We start from the raw sequence: 15,150 nt of genomic DNA, 5'->3' as shown, positions 1-15,150 counted from the left end.
TACTGCGCTCTCTTCATTCGCTTTTTAACTCGCCAGTAGCGCTTAGCTCTTTGCTGCCCCCTTCCGTCACATCGTCACATTTGCAACCGGTATCTTTTTGCTGCTGTGGTGACGTCACGACCGGATGTTGACAATGTGAGCTCCTGAGAGACGCAACATTAGGAACAGCTGAAGAGCAACAACAAAAACACGTACCACATATGTCCGTGTAAAACGCGGCTAAATCGACGCTAATACCGTCTCGAAGAGGACTTTTGGACCTTGCGAGCCCGCCGGTTCGTCGATAAGAGGTCGGCAACGGGATAAAAAGCCATTTTTGTGCGCCGCTGTTGTCCTCTTTTGTTTTCTGTTAGCCTCAAAGCGGCTAGCGAGGCGTTAGCTCCCTCGCGCGCACTCAGTGATGAGATTAGCATTAATATTGTTGTTGTTGGCGGAAAGTTGGTTGCTTCTTTTGAGAAGGTTTTTAAAAAAATGTAGTTAAAATATGATTAAAAGTTACCTTGTTGAAAATAGAGTGTCTGTTACGTTCTGGGAAGTAATACAGCCAATTTGATTTTTTTTTCCCTATTTTTAATCAATGCATAAACAAGAGCCTTTTATTTTGAAACAAATTGGAGTGGGAAAAAAAATCTGAAAAAGAAATCTTCCAAAATCAACTGTATTTGAATTATACTTTTTCACACAATGACGTAATGGATTAAAATGACATTTTTTACAATTAAATTCTAATATCTAGTTTGGTGAAATTGGTTACTCCCCAATCGGAAATGTATACATAGATTATGGCAAGGTTCACCAACGGGCTCCCAATTTAACTCTGTTACTTTTAATAATAGGTGATATTCATCTATTTGAAGACCCTCATCATGGTAATGATTCCTCAGTAATCATCATCGATGATTGTATGAAACATAAATATCCACACGCAACAGTTCATTTCTAAAAATCCGTGCAAGTGTTTACATTTTCAAACAATCACTTCTATAACAGTCATAGTTTTTTTTTAAAACGAACCTTTTTACGTGGGTGCTGTGTTGGTTTACGTTGCTGACGCATTTTTCTTTTTTTTCCTGTGAATGTAGTCAGAATGGGGCGCATCTTTCTGGACCACATCGGCGGAACCCGCCTGTTCTCCTGCGCCAACTGTGACACGATCCTGACCAATCGCTCCGAGCTCATCTCCACCCGATTCACGGGTGCCACCGGCAGAGCCTTCCTCTTCAACAAGGTACCACAACACGCGAGCCGAGACACACACACAGATATGAAAACCACAGTAGGTTTTAAATTTACTATAGTAACCACGTTGCCAGATAACTTGACTAATTGTATAGCCTTTAGCACATTCCTAACACTGTTTTAATAAACTATAACATTGGTGCTAATTTCCTGAGCACGACTGTGTTTTTTCGCATTACGACATGTTAGTGTTAACATAGCTGAAACTTTTTTTTTTTTTTTAATATGCAGTACAACCTCAAAGCGATTTGTTCGAAAACCGAATCGATATTTCCCACGTCTGCGTACAGAAGCAGCCTTATACACAATAACAACGCGTCGTGGGTCAGCTGATCGGGTTGCGCGAGTTGTGTTATTTCCGGGTTTTGTCGCGGTGCGTTTGAATTCACAGAAACGACGTGGGTCAGCTGGTCAAGTCGTGCGCGTTATGTTATTTCCGGGTTTTTTCGCGGTGCGTTTGAATTCTCAATAACAACGCGCGTCGTGGGTCAGGTGGTCGGGCCGCACACGATATGTTATTTCCGGGTTTTTCCGCGGTGCGTTCGAATTTACAATAAAGCGCGTCGTGGGTCAGCTGGTCGGGCCGCGCGCGTTATGTTATTTCTGTGTTTTGTCGCGGTGCGTTCGAATTCACGATAACCGCATGTCCTGGGTCAGCTGTTCGGGCCGCGCGCGTTATGTTATTTCCCGTTTTTTTTTCGTGGTGCGTTCAAATTCACAATAACAACGCGCGTCGTGGGTCAGCTGGTCGGGCGGCAAGCGTTATGTCATTTCCGGGTTTTTTTCGCGGTGTGTTCAAATTCACAATAACAATTCATGTCGTGGGTCAGCTTGTCACGTTAGGTTAGTTCCGCGTTTTTTAGCGGTGCGCTCAAATTTACAATAAAGGGCGTCGTGGGTCAGATGGTCGAGTCACGCGCGTTATGTTATTTCCGGGTTTTTTCGCGGTGCGTTCGAATTCACAATAACGCGTCGTGGGTGGGTCAGCTACTTGCGTTGCGCGCATTATTTCTGTTTTTATTCGTGGTGCGTTCAAATTCACAATAACAACGTGCGTCGTGGGTGGGTCAGCTGATTGGGCCAGGCGCATTATGTTTTTTCCAGTTTTAACGGTGCCTTCGAATTCACAATAACCCGCGTCATTGATCAGCTGGTAGGGCCGCGCGGGTTACGTTATTTCCGGGTTTTGTCGCAGGCGTTGGTTCGAAAACAGAAGCAAAAAAAAAATCCCCAAATTTTCGTTCGAAAACCGATTTTTTCGAGAACCGAGTATTCACTGTACTCTGTTTTACGTGACGCGTACGTCGCCATGGCGATGCTCCAACGTAATCCAGTTAGTAAAGAGGTCTCACGTGCGTGCAAGGTGGTGAACCTCCAGTACAGCGAGGTCCAGGACCGCGTGATGCTGACGGGCCGGCACATGGTCCGAGACGTCAGCTGCAAGAACTGCAACAGCAAGCTGGGCTGGATCTACGAGTTCGCCACCGAGGACAGCCAGCGCTACAAGGAGGGACGAGTCATCCTGGAGCGGGCGCTGGTCCGGGAGAGCGAAGGCTTCGAGGAGCACGTCCCCTCCGACAACTCCTGAACACGGCGAGCGCCGCGTCGCTTCTTTGCCGCCGCCGCCGTCGTCGTGCCCACCGACTCGACCAATCTGTTCAGCGAGTTCACAAACAAAAGCGTTAGGTAGGATTTTGACTTCCTTTCCGGGGGCGGGTGGGGGCAAACGAACGCCTTCTTCAGGCAACGCCTTGGTTTGCTGCGGCCGTGCGTTCCATTTGGACTCAGCTGTCAGATACGTGCAATCGACCAATTTACCGATTGTTCCTCAATTTTTTTCCCCCGTATTATTCATATTTTCCCGGAAAGGGTGACTCGTTTTCTGGGGGTTCCAAACTCCAGCTTCACTCCATTGGTTGCTTCGAGACACGTTGAAAGTTTCAATCTATTTAACCGATTATTTGTTCATTTTATCTGATTATTATTATTATTATTAGAGCTGGGCAAGTACTGATACCAGTGATCAGTGCCTGGCAAATAGGCTTTTGTTCACAATTATCTGTTATTGTGTTCATGTAAATTGTTTGTCAGTCGTAGTAGTGAGTACTCAAGAATGAATACTCGTACTGGTATCGGTCTGGGGACGAAAAAGTGGTCTTGAACATGAAGTAAAATTGACATTAAGTGCTCTGAATTCCTGTTTTGACAGATAACGCGGTTGAGCTAGTAGCGTAGCTCGACGTCCGTTTTTCTCCATTTATTTCTAGTCGCGGTTGATCAATAGTCCCACACCAAATTCCAAACAATTTTTTTTTAAATTAAAGAGGGAGGAAGAATGAACATGAAGGTAAAATTGCTTTCTGTATGTGCTCAAGTTTTGCTACCACACCCATCTCAGAGAAGCGAGCATAGCACTTGCATAGCGTACTTTTTTTCGTTTTCAGACACGATTAAATCGACGAATCTGCAACAAATTCTTATTGCTCCATTTTTTTGGATTATCGTCAGTACTTGGAAGGGAGGAGTGAATATTCAGAAGTCCTTTTTCCACACACTCTTCGAAAACATTTGATTAGCGTCGATGTAGCTTGACGTCACGCGGTATTTGGGAAAATGGCATTAAATCGACAACCCCGCACCAAATTTTTACAGGGGAAGCGACGAATTCGATTGCTCTATTCGTGTTCTTAACTCCTATTTTTACACCAGCATCATCCCTACGAGGGGAATAGCGGCGTCGCGCTGACGTAGCTCGACGTCCCACTCCATTACCGCGCCGTCGCTTCAAGGCATGATTAATAGAGAAACTCTGTCGCTTCAAGACCCGACTAATCAATTCCGCATAATTGCCCGACTTCTCAACCATCAATTAACGATGATCAACAATAACGTGACATCGCTCGCCTCGATTTCCAGCGCCGACTTTTCCTTTTATTAGCGCGATAGCCTGCGTCAACAGCAACAATGAAAAGCCTCCCCTTTGACGTCACCGAGCTAAAGGCGACGGTTAGCTTGACGCCGGGTTTAATTACGCCGCGTTGTTGTCGCCGCGGCGTTGCTAACCGGTCACCGTGGAGCCCGTCGGCTAACCGGGCTTTGCGCGCATCTGGCCTCCTCTGTTCATAAAACCGCGTTTGTCAGATTTAGCCGATCTCGCGCTAAACACTCGAGCGCCGGCGGAGATTAGCGGCTTTTCGTCTCGGCCTCGTTCGAAATCAACCTCGATCATTTAATTTAACTCTTCTTTGTAATAAACACAAAGGGAAAATAAGAGTATTTGTGGATGGTTTTCTACAATAAACTGTTGACATTTGTTTATATTTTTCCACTTGGCTTTTGAACAGTTCAACAATTTTAATTCGCTCTATGATTTGAGTTATTATTTCACTGATGTGTGCATTCTCATGATTGTAAAAAAGAAAAAAAATTGTGCTTTAAACAAAATATATGGCTGATGTTATGTTTTTTCCGTGTGGGCTTTTGTGTCCTGAATGAATCATTCAAATCTTGTCCGGTGGTACTGGAAAAATCTTCTAGGACCGGGGTGTCGAACTCATTTTTAATCGCGGGCCACATCGTAGTTACGGTTTTTGTCAGAGGGCCGTTATGACTGAAACCATGAAAAATCTTTCATTGACCCATCATATTCGCACATTCAATTTATCAACTAGTTTTCGAATTAGAAATTAAATCTAACGGGTTTTTCAACTATTGTTGATGTTTGGTAACACAAAAAAATGCTTGCAATATATCAACGCCATCATTTATGATATGACTTTGAAATTCTGGTTCAAATTTTAACAAAAATCACGGAAGTTGATACACGTGATTTGCCTTCGCGGGTCACATAAAATCATGTGCTGGGCCGCATCTGGCCCCCGGGCCTTAAGTTTTACACCTGCGTTGTATGATTTTTTTTTTTTTTTGGGGGGGGGGTCCTCAATTTAAAACGGTCGCCAAAAATCTGAACATACTTTCATCTAAATAATCACACGTTTTTCAGCATATTTCTTGCTGTTGTGAACTCGACTTTTTTTTGGGGGGGGGGGGTATCTGTCGTTGACCCAGTAGATGGCAGTGGAGCACCACGGTTCAGTTTCACACCTGATTCTGAGGCAGACCTGATGTGGATGACGCACTCACTAGGATTTAAAAAAAAAAAAAAAATGGAGTCACTGCAAAATGCATGTCAGTCATATTCCTCCCATGAGCCAAAGAAAGTGAATGGGAAAGTGATTGTTAATCCCCCCCCCACCCCCTCCCCAATCATCATCATCATCACGGCGAAGAGGTCTGTTTGGGTTTATAAATAGGCTTTTAAAGGATGAGTCACTCCTAAATCCGTCCACTTCACGTCGCAGGAGAGTTTCAGCCTTCGTCGTTGGGGAGGAAACGGCGGCGCCTCGTGAGAAAAATGTGCTCGTTTACCATCGTAATCTGCTCCGGGCCAATTCCGCTTGGTATTTTTTTTTTTTTTTTTGGACGTTTGACAGCAACGAAAATACCAGCCTGAATATGACATGACGATTTTTCCTCAAGTGACCTGAAATCATAAAAAAAAAAAAAAAAATTGATTCGTTCGTACAGCCGCTGCAAAGTTTCTTAGAGGCAAGCGGTTGCCGTACGAGTGTGGAGTTTAAATTTAAAGGGGTGATTTCAAAATCGAGGAAAATGATGGAAATCGTGAAATTAAACGCACATAATCTTCGTGACGCTGTCCTGATAGAACTATATCCGCCACATTTAGGTTGAGCGTTTAGTTAATATGCAATCATTTGATTTTAATGTTTGAATGCAAGATATATTTAACATTTAGATTCAAGATTCATACACATTACATTTGAATATACCGTAATTTCCGGCCTACCGAGCGCACCTGATTATAAGCCTCAATCGGTACATTTGTAAAGGAAATACCGTTTGGTACACACATACGCTGCAGCTGTGTAAAAGCCACAAGGGCCCACATTGAAACATGAGATATTAACAAAGCCAGACGGTACACAGAGTTTAACGCTAGCGCGGTGCTAACGCAAGCGCTAACACTAGCTAACAAGGCCGGTTAAAATAAAACTTACCGGTAAATATTACCGAGACACGGCAGTAACAGAGCACGAACACGCTAGCACAACGCTAGCGCAGCGGCAACATGGCCGGTAAAAGTCACTTCCTCGGCACATATATTCCACCGGTCTCATTCTTACCTTTTCCACTTGAGTGCCCCCTTTGCGGCCATTAGAATAAATGCACAAATTAGCCGCATCACCGCTATGGAGCGCACCTGATTATACGCCTCATCCAGTACCCTTGTAAAGGAAATACCATTTATACCCGTGTAAAAGCCCACATTGAAACACGAGATATTTACAAAGACCGTACACGGAAACCGTTTTCAAAGTTTTAATACCTTAGCTTAGCATAACATAGCAACAGCATGGTAGCACGAACAGGGCTGATATTAAAAAAAAAAAAAAAACAGGTGCAGCAGCTACACAGTAGCAACATGCTAATGTGGTGCTAGCGGAGCGCTAACGGGGCAGGTTTAAAAAAAACATACCAGTAAAAATCACTGAGACACGGCAGTAACATAGCAGCAACACGCTAGCACAGGGCTAACCGGGCCGGTAGCAACATGGTAGCACAGCACTTAACAGGGCCATTTAAAAAAAAAAAAAAAACATACCTAAATCATTGCGACGCGGCAGTAACACAGGAGCAACATGCTAGCGCGGCGCTAACAAGGCCAGTTAAAGAAAAAAAAAAACATACCGGTAAAACTCACCGAAACACGGCAGTAACACAGCAGCAACACGCTAGCACAGCGCTAAATAGGGCCAATAAAAATATATATATATATTTATATACACACACACACACCCCGGTAAAAGTTACCTCCTCGGCAGTCTCACGCCGACCTTTTCCACTCGAGTGTCCGCACAAATTATCCATCGTTTATGGTTTTTTGGGCGCGTGTATTTTATTTGCAATAAATGCACATCATTTAATGAATACATTTTAACCAATTGGAGGAAATAGTCTGTAAATTAATGCAACATAAATTTTCAGGCAGATTTTTGAAACAACATCATCTGGCGTTTGACCTCATTGGTCGGCAAGAATCCAAACTGGAACAAAAGCGTCCCGATTGTGTGTAAACACGGCTTTTCATCTTTTACGAGATTAGCCAATGACTCGCGAAGAATTTTAACGTGAAACGGAATGTAGCCAATCAGGAACCGACGTGAGGAAGGAACAAGGAAGCGCTCAGGAATAAAAACAATCTACTGTGACTAAAATAATAACACGAGTTATTACCTTAATCTGAGAACTCACCTGTTGCTCGCTGCGTAGAGTAAACAAAAAAATGTTTTCACTCTGCTTCAAAGATTCTCTGCCCTCCTGACCCACTTTTGGAAACAAAACTCTTTCGTTCTCGCTCGTCTTTTTCCGTGTTACGTCTCGTCTTTCTCTTTCTTCTCGAATTTCGTCAGCTGACGTCGGGTTTCCGTCCTGGCGGAGTGGATTCCAGATCGGCGGCGCGACAGAATCCTTTGGGTACGTGCGCCTGGCGTTCCGCGTTGAAGTTATCAGCGCCAGCTGTATGATCAAAACTTTTGGTTATTCTTCATGAGTGGGGGTCTGAAACAGCAATAATAAAAAAAAAAAGAAACATTTTTAAAAATCATAAGAGCTCCTTTGAGTCACTTGTCCATTTCCTTTTGGCCAATTTGCAGGTTCCTGTGAAACTAAAAGAAAAACAGAATGACACATTGTGTATTTAAAACCACCACACAGTATAACCCACTGGTGTCAAACTCAAGGCCCGGGGGGCCAGATCTGGCCCGGCGCATGATTTTATGTGGCCCGCGGAGGAAAATCATGTGTATCGACTTCGTGATTTTTTTTTTTTTTTTTTTAAATCTGTACCAAAATTTCAAATTGTCATATCTTTAACGGGCGGCACGGTGGATCAGCTGGTAAAGCGTTGGCCTCACAGTTCTGAGGTCCCGGGTTTGATCCCGGCCCCGCTTGTGTGGAGTTTGTATGATCTCCCCGTGCCTGCGTGGGTTTTCTCCGGGCACTCCGGTTCCCTCCCACATCCCAAAAACATGCAACATGAAATGGACACTCCAAATTGCCCCTAGGTGCGATTGTGAGTGCGGCTGTTTGTCTCTACGTGCCCTGTGATTGGCTGGCAACCAGTTCAGGGTGTACCCCTCCCCCTGACTGTTGACAGCTGGGATAGGCTCCACCACACCCCACGACCCTTGTGAGGATAAGCGGCTGAAAAAATAGATGGAAGGTATCTTAAATGATAACACTGAGCTATTATTACAAGCATTTTTAAATTACCAAACAACAATAGTTGGAAAAACTAGTTCATAAATCACTTGTCCTCACGAGGGTCGCGGGGAGTGCCAATCGCAGGGCACATGGAGACAGACAACAGCCGCACTCACAATCACACCTAGGGGCAATTTAGAGTGTCCAATTAATGTTGCATGTTTTTAGGATATGGGAGGAAACCGGAGTACCCGGAGGAAACCCACGCAGCCACATGGAGAACATGCAAACTCCACACAGGTGGGTCCGGAATTGAACCCAAGACCTCAGAACTGTGAGGCCAACTCTTTCCAGCTGATCCACCATGCCGCTGAGTTCATAAAGTGTAAATATGATGAGGCCGTTAAAGATTTTTTATAGTTTCAAAGCCAGCCTTTGAGGGAATACGCAAGTACAATGTGCTCCGTGACAAAGGTGAGTTTGAGACCCCACGTCTAGCCTTTTAGCCTGCTAGCTTGATGCTAACACAAAATAGCATCTATGTTTGCGGGGTTATAGCCTGGCAAATAATGGGTGGAATAGAAAGGGTGCAGCAACACATGTACACACTACCCTTTTAGCTTGATGCTAACACTAAATAGCATCTATGTTTGCGGGGTTATATCCTGTCAAATAATGGGTGGAATAAAAAGGGTGCAGCAACACAAGTACACGCTACCCTGTTTGGTTTATGCTAACACTAAATAGCATCAATGTTGCGGGGCTATATCCTGTGAAATCATGGGTGGAATAAAAAGGGAGCAGCAACACATGTACACAAACAATTTAACTGTACATTTTTTTTTAACTCAGCAAAGAACTAATAGCATAAAGAGGGGACAATAAATTAATAGTGTGAAAAACAGTCTTTGTTTTAAATTCTGTCTGATTATGTCAAACTATGTTTTTAAGGAGTCCAATGCAGTATTATGGAGTGCTATTTTTCTCGGTTTTTACATTTTTCCATGCTGATGAGCTGACAGAAGTGTTATGAAAAGCATCCAAATATAACTAGTTTTAATGCTCATTTTACGTTATTCAAGTGATTGTTTTTCAAGACTATATTTCAAATCTATTTTTGATAAATGGTTAGAAACGAGATAGGGAATGAGAAGATGAATGAACGCAACGCCAAAGCTCCGGCGACTTTTGCCCGCTCTCGCCCGCCGTCGTCACCAACCTCCGCCCGGGTGTGTATTAATAGCGGAGGACGCGCGTTTGCGAAGTGATGTTGCGGTGTGACGCCGCGTCTTCCCGTCGTCAAATTTGAGGCGGTATCCAAATGCCGGTTGGGGTTGGGTGGGGTGGGGGGGGGGGGGGTGTTACGATCCCGCCCTGTGTCGGCTGCCAAAGAAGAAGAAGAAGAAGAAAAAAAAAAAAAAGGCGGTCGCATCGATTGGAGCCTTAATTGGCTCATGATTCATCGTCCTGGCGGGGCATATTTTAGCTTATCATTGACTCTTGGCGATGTCAACATCGTAGCCCCCTTTTTCCATTCCCTACACAAAGCAGTGACATTCTGTCAGCGGGGAGAAAATAGCGCGCTTTCCATTGACATCACTCCACATCCCGTTGCTAGACGACGGCGGAGACAACATTTGTTACTATGGTGACCGCACTTCACCTTCAAAGCTCCTGACCTTTTTTTTTTTTGTTGTGGGGGGGGGGGCGAGATCTTCACTGTTGTGTAACGCCAAAGCACTCAGCAGACGAACGTCGAGCTTGTTCTGCTAAAATGGGGAAAAAAAAGCATCGGGTTAAAAGAAATTGAAATATCAAATGTATTAAAAAATAATACATAAATGGATACAAATTGGAAAAATATTCCATACAATAATCTATAACTACATGAACTACCTATATCAAACATAATTCCAAGCAATATATAAATTCAAACAAGCACATTAATATTTTTTAAAAACTAAATTGACACCAAATATATTCACATAATACACTAATAAATGTATAAACAAAGTTGAATTGAAATAAACTCGGCTTGCATTTTATTAATGCATAAAATATGACAGTATTAATTAAATACTAAACCTAAAAACAAAATAAATAAAAAAAAAACTCAGCAGACAAATGTCAAGCTTGTTCTGATAAAATAGGAAAAATAGCATTGGGTTAAAAGAAATTGAAATATCAAATGTATTAAAAAATAATACATAAAATAATATACAAATGGATAAAAATATTCCATAAAATAATCTATTATTACATGAACTACCTATATAAAACATCAATCCAAGCAATATATAAATTCAAACAAGCACATTATATTAAAAAAAAAATACATTAAAACCAAGTGTTCACATAAGACACTAATAAAATGTATAAAGCACATTGAAATAAAATTGTAAAATGTTATTTGATTTTTAAATTAATATTAATTATTTAATAAAATACAAAACCTAAAAACAAAAATTAAAAAAACCTGTCCAACCTATACATGCAAAACCAAATAGTATACATGCATATTTAACATTATATATATATATATATATATATATATATATATATATATATATATATATATATATACACACTAATAAGTGTATAAACAAAGTAGAATTGAAATAAAATCGTAAAATGTTACTTGTTGAGATTGCATTTTATTAATGTATAAAATACACTACAGTATTACTAAAATAGAAAACCTAAAAAGAAAATCAATTTAAAAAAAACGGTCCAACCTATCTATGCAAAACTAAATAGCAGACATGCAAATAAAAAGAAAACCATTACATTTTTTATGTATATATATATTTTACACTGACAAAGTAATGAACTAAATGACAATGAACGAACACAAAAACATGACTGTTAAGCGTCGTGTATTTTAGTTTTATTCGGCTAAGTCAATTGAAATTGAAATCCTGTAGAACAGGGGTGTCAAATTTTTGTCGAGGGCCACATTGTAGTTATGCTTTCCCTCAGAGGGCCATTATTGACTGTGAAACCCTAAAAATATTTAAATCGCCTCATCATATTTACATCCCTTTATGAACTCTTTTTGGAATCAGAAAACAAGGCTAATGTGTTTGTCAACTATTTTTCATGTTTGGTCATTTAAAAATGCTTGTAATATCACAACGTTCTCATTTATGGACTATGACAATTTGAGATTTCGGTTCAGATTTTCACGAGAACCATGGAATTTGACAAACTAGATTTGCCTTTGCGGGCCGCAGTAAAATCACATGGCGGGCCAGATATGGGCCCCCCGGGCCTCGACTTTGACACATCTCACCCTCCCAACAAGACGTGGACTTAAAACATTCGACTTACTCCGTCGTCACTTCCCGCGTCGTAATCGTCACGACGCGCCCCTTCGAAGTTGCTCTGTTCTCCTGGAACCCAAACTAAATAAGCCAAAGAAAAAGCACAACACCACACAAAAAGTGCAATCAAGTGTGCGGTACGTCAAAACACACAAACGGAGACTGGAATGAAGTCAAAGTTCATTTAATGACGTTTTCTCTTTTATTTGTTGTTGTTTCACCAACTCACCATGTTTACCTGAGGGTGACCATTTTAAGAGGTCCAGCATCAACAATTTAAAGTGATCACAAATAATAAAAACAGACTAATCATCATCTTGACCACAAGATTAGTAATAATACATCGTACATATAGATGATTAGCCGTACTTTGTGGCCATTCAATCACAGTGACTGGTAAAGCAGAGAGGCTACAAAGTCGATCTTCCCAATGGCCAATCAGCACATTTCCTCATAGAGTGGCCTCACCTCTAATAGACGGTGTCATCTCGATGAGACACGGGGTGCCGCGTTAAGACGCGTCAACGCCCTTAAAATAGACAATTTGCCAATCAGAGGGAAAAACTAAAACAGGTAACTTTAATCATCTCAGTTGAGCTAGCTGCTGAGCTCACTTGCTAGCCAAAACAGCGTCGCCTACGGCAGCACATAAAACATGGCTCCAAAATGTTGTGCAGAGCTACGTAATTGTGTTGGGTTCCTTAAACTGCTGTTTGTAAATGGCGCTGATATTGGTCGAATTGTACAAATGAGGCCTGCCCGCCCCCCCCCCCCCCCCCCCTCTGCAGTTAAGTAAACACTCGATCACGCCCAAAAGACTCTTTGACGCAATTTCGGCACTCTGCTGATTTGCTCAAGTTTTACAATTTAAAAAAAAAAAAAAAAAAAAAAGTTGCCCCAATGCAAAATAACAATAATATTAATAATAATTCCTATACAGTTTTCGTGATTACTCCGTTCCAGAAATTCTGACTAAAACCAAATTGTATGAAAACCAACCAAAGAAATTGTTTCCTTAGGAAATACGTAAACACAAAAAACTGTTCCTTACACCCCAAATATCCGTCCATCCATCGTCTGTATCTCATATTCTCACGGGGGTCTCGGGTGTGCCGAAGCCTATCCCAGCTATCTTCGGGCGAGACGCAGGGTACACCCTGAACTGATCGCCGGCCAATTGCAGGGCACACAAAAACAACCTTTCGCACCTACGGGCAATTTACGGTGTCCAATTAACGCATGTTTTGGGATGTGACCCCAAATATTATTCATCCATCCATTTACTTTGCCGCTTATTCTCACGAGGGTCACGGGGAGTGCTGGAGCCTGTCCCTACTGTCAACAGGCAAGAGGTGGGGTACACCCTGAACTGGTCCCCAGCCAATCGCAGGCCACATAGAGACAGACAACAGTTGCACTCACAATCACACCTACGGGCAATTTAGAGTGTTCAATTCATGTTGCATGTTTTTGGGATGTGGGAGGAAACTGGAGTGCCCGGAGAAAACCCACGCAAGGCACGGGGAGAACATGCAAACTCCACACAGACAGGTCCGCGGTTGAACCCGGGACCTCAGAACTGTGAGGCCAATGCTTTACCAGCTGATCTACCGTGCCGCCTCCCAAATATTACATATATATTTCTTTTCATTGAATAACTAGTCTAACATTTATTAAACACTGCGTATGGAAGATGACAAGAAGAGGCGAGCGAGTGAGACATTTTTGTACTTTGCTCCTAGTTATTTGTAGAATTCTATAGCTTCTCGTGTCCTTTCACGCCGGAGTTTGTCGTATTGTGTTAAAAAGTGATTCAACAGATACGAAGGCGGATTTCCGCTGCGCAACGCTTTTATTAGCAACTCAAGACAATAAGAGTCCCGGCCCGCTGCGGAACGCTCGGGCGAGCTCGGGCAACGCTGACAGAAGCGTCATTGATTTGAGTTGTTCATAAAAGCTTTCTTGATGGAATGCTGTACATATTTAAAAAAAAAAAAAAAAAAAACTGGGACAAAATTTGATTGGGGGGGGGGGGGGCGGGAACAGAACTGGTAGTCCGGTGGCCCTGGACCACTGCATAACTTACGACTCTAGGTTGGGCTAGTACATATTTTACAAATGAAAATTTTAAAAAATAAGCACATTCTTGTGGGGTCCGAGCTGGTTTTGAAAAAAATAAAAAATAAAAAAAATAAGCAGTGCATCTATGTTGAAGACTCACCCATCCTCTCTGTTAGCTTACAATCAAGGAATGATTGGCGCTTATGATTGCGCCACAACGGCTACATGTAGCTACTAGCCGCTGGCAGCTAACTAGCGTGGCTGCGAACGGGGGCGCACCCGCTTCTCTATTAGTCACTAATAATTGCCTCCGGTGTGGTGAATAGGTGTCCTGAAACCAGGAGTAGTCAACGGGTGATGACGGAGAAGCCATCTTGGTTGTGAAACACGAGCGATAAGTGCTTTAGTCAAGTACAGGACACTTTTCACACTTTTCTGGTTGGCAACCACTGAAAAATAGCAAATTAGCTGGTAAATAAGTGTCTACGAAGCAAATAACATAAACGGTAAACATACACGAAAAACAGAAAATTAATTTGCATACTTCCACCAAGATGAGCCAATAAGGTCAAAATTATATTGATGTAGAGTGTGTTCAATATTTAGATCTGCAATCTCATTTGTTTGAGTTTGGACTTCAGAGCTCTGCACACTAAATGTTCCCATAATTCTATTATCGCTTTTTTTTCGATTTTCTAAAGGCCCGTATGACCCGATCCGAAATACTTCCATCCATCCATTTTCTTTGCCGCTTATCCTCACGAGGGTCACGGGGAGTGCCGGAGCCTATCCCAGCTGTCGACGGGCAGGAGGCGGGGTACACCCTGAACTGGTCGCCGGCCAATCGTGGGGCACAGGGAGACAAACAGCCGCACTCACAATCACACTTACGGGCAATTTAGAGTGTCCAATTAATGTTGTATGTTTTTTGGGATGCGGGAGGAAACCGGAATGCCCGGAGAAAACCCACGCAGGCACGGGGGGAAGATGCAAACTCCACACGGGCGGGGTCCGGGATTGAACCCGGGACCTCTGAAGTGTGAGGCCAACACTTTCCAGCTGATCTTATGTTTACATCGTGATGTAGATTTGATTCATACCAAGGTTTATGCCATATCGCCCAGTCCTAGGACAAGGTAGCGTTCAGGAAAGATTCTTCCAACAACCCTGCCGAGGACTAGGAAAACACGAAAATCAAGATTCCTCTGTCCGTATTTCGAAGTCCCAGGACGTGGCGCGTGCC

General features: G+C 42.7%; 1 protein-coding gene across 1 annotated transcript; it reads left to right on the top strand.

Moving 5' to 3' along the window:
- The first annotated feature begins 123 nt into the window (after nucleotides 1-123).
- On the top strand, nucleotides 124-4,888 carry LOC133512921 (protein yippee-like 5). The gene is made up of 3 exons (XM_061843000.1): nucleotides 124-290; nucleotides 1,083-1,228; nucleotides 2,603-4,888. Exons 2-3 carry the CDS (start codon nucleotides 1,088-1,090, stop codon nucleotides 2,825-2,827), a joined length of 366 nt encoding a protein of 121 aa, XP_061698984.1. The 5' UTR covers nucleotides 124-290; nucleotides 1,083-1,087; the 3' UTR covers nucleotides 2,828-4,888.
- The last annotated feature ends 10,262 nt before the right edge of the window (nucleotides 4,889-15,150 follow it).

This window comes from Syngnathoides biaculeatus, chromosome 15, assembly GCF_019802595.1.
Source record: "Syngnathoides biaculeatus isolate LvHL_M chromosome 15, ASM1980259v1, whole genome shotgun sequence".
Taxonomy (NCBI): Eukaryota; Metazoa; Chordata; class Actinopteri; order Syngnathiformes; family Syngnathidae; genus Syngnathoides; species Syngnathoides biaculeatus.
The sequence above is the reverse complement of the archived record's forward strand: the minus strand, read 5'-3'. Positions and strand labels throughout refer to the sequence as shown.